We start from the raw sequence: 1099 nt of genomic DNA, 5'->3' as shown, positions 1-1099 counted from the left end.
CCCCCGCCGCGTGGCCGCGGCTGCTGCCATTAGCGGCGCCCGGGAACTTGGGCGAGCAGCTGCCCGGGCTGGGCGCGGGGTGGGCGAGCGCGTGCAGGTTGCTGGCCGAGTGCCGTCGGAGGAAGCCCGGCGCGAAGCCCGAGCTGGGGGCGCCGGCCACAGGCGGCCCCACCGCCTTCTTGTCCAGCATGTTGTTCAGATTGAGGTTGGCCAGGGATTTCTCCGTCTGCCAGATGGAGGGGAGAGGGCAAGGGATGGAAAACGTAAGGGGAGGGGAGAGTTGGGCGACTTGCAGAGGAACTCCCAGTCTACTGATTCCTTTTCCTCTTTGCCACCCCCCCACGACGCCCCCCCCCCGTGGATTTCGACTTGGCCTCCACCCTCATCCAAGCAAAGCAGTAAGTTCGCGTTGGAAGGAACGGAGGACGCCCACCCCAGGCTGGGCCGGGTTTCGACATGTGATCCTTAGCCCATGGGCCGCCGGGTGGGCGGCGCAAACTCAGTCCGGGAAGCCCGGGCAGCGTGGCCGCGGTCGGCTCCGGAGAAACCAAGCACTTAGAGCGGCTCCCTCCTTCCCTGCCCTCTCCCCGCCCACAGGGCGCTAGTTCACACTACTACAAACTCCGGGATTTTCCCGACCCGAGAAGCCGCGGCGGGGGGGGAACCCCCAAAGCCGAGGGCAGAAGGCAAGGTCTAAGCACTCGAAGGGCTTCTGCTGGCCCGCCGTCCTCCCTTCCCGCTCCCTCGCGTACCTTGCACAAGAAGTCGATATCGTAGAAAGCGGACAGAAGTGTGGTCGACATGTTTCTGGATCCTGTAATGGTCGGAGCTGCAGGCTGGGAGGTTGGGAGGAGCCCTCGGGGAGGCACGGCTGGGCTCGAGCCACGACGAATAACGGGCGAGGGGCGAGGAGCGAGGAGAGACCGAAAGTTTGCTAGGGGGCTAGAAAATAGGGAGAGGGGAGCGGCGAGGACGGGATAGAGCGTGCCCTGGAGTGCCGAGCGGGGGGAAAGGAGAGAGAAGCAAAGAGCGCTCCTCGGCACCCCGGGGTGCCCGGCCCGCCCCCCCGCGCGGAGCCGACGGCAGCTCGCGGACTGCT

The 1099-nt window shown here is 66.5% G+C and overlaps 1 protein-coding gene across 1 annotated transcript in view; it reads right to left on the bottom strand.

Moving 5' to 3' along the window:
• Positions 1–1093, bottom strand: part of ZFP36L2 (ZFP36 like 2 zinc finger CCCH-type) — a 2192-nt gene extending 1099 nt beyond the window's left edge. The window contains 2 exon segments of the mRNA XM_027776327.1: positions 2–226; positions 753–1093. Coding sequence (XP_027632128.1) covers positions 2–226; positions 753–803 — 276 coding nt within the window. The 5' untranslated portion in view covers positions 804–1093.
• Positions 1094–1099: the final 6 nt, after the last annotated feature.

The sequence above is a fragment of the Tupaia chinensis genome, unplaced genomic scaffold, assembly GCF_000334495.1.
Source record: "Tupaia chinensis unplaced genomic scaffold, TupChi_1.0 Scaffold000661_1, whole genome shotgun sequence".
NCBI classification, from domain to species: domain Eukaryota; kingdom Metazoa; phylum Chordata; class Mammalia; order Scandentia; family Tupaiidae; genus Tupaia; species Tupaia belangeri.
Note: the sequence above shows the minus strand (reverse complement) of the source record. Positions and strands in the feature narration are given on the sequence as shown.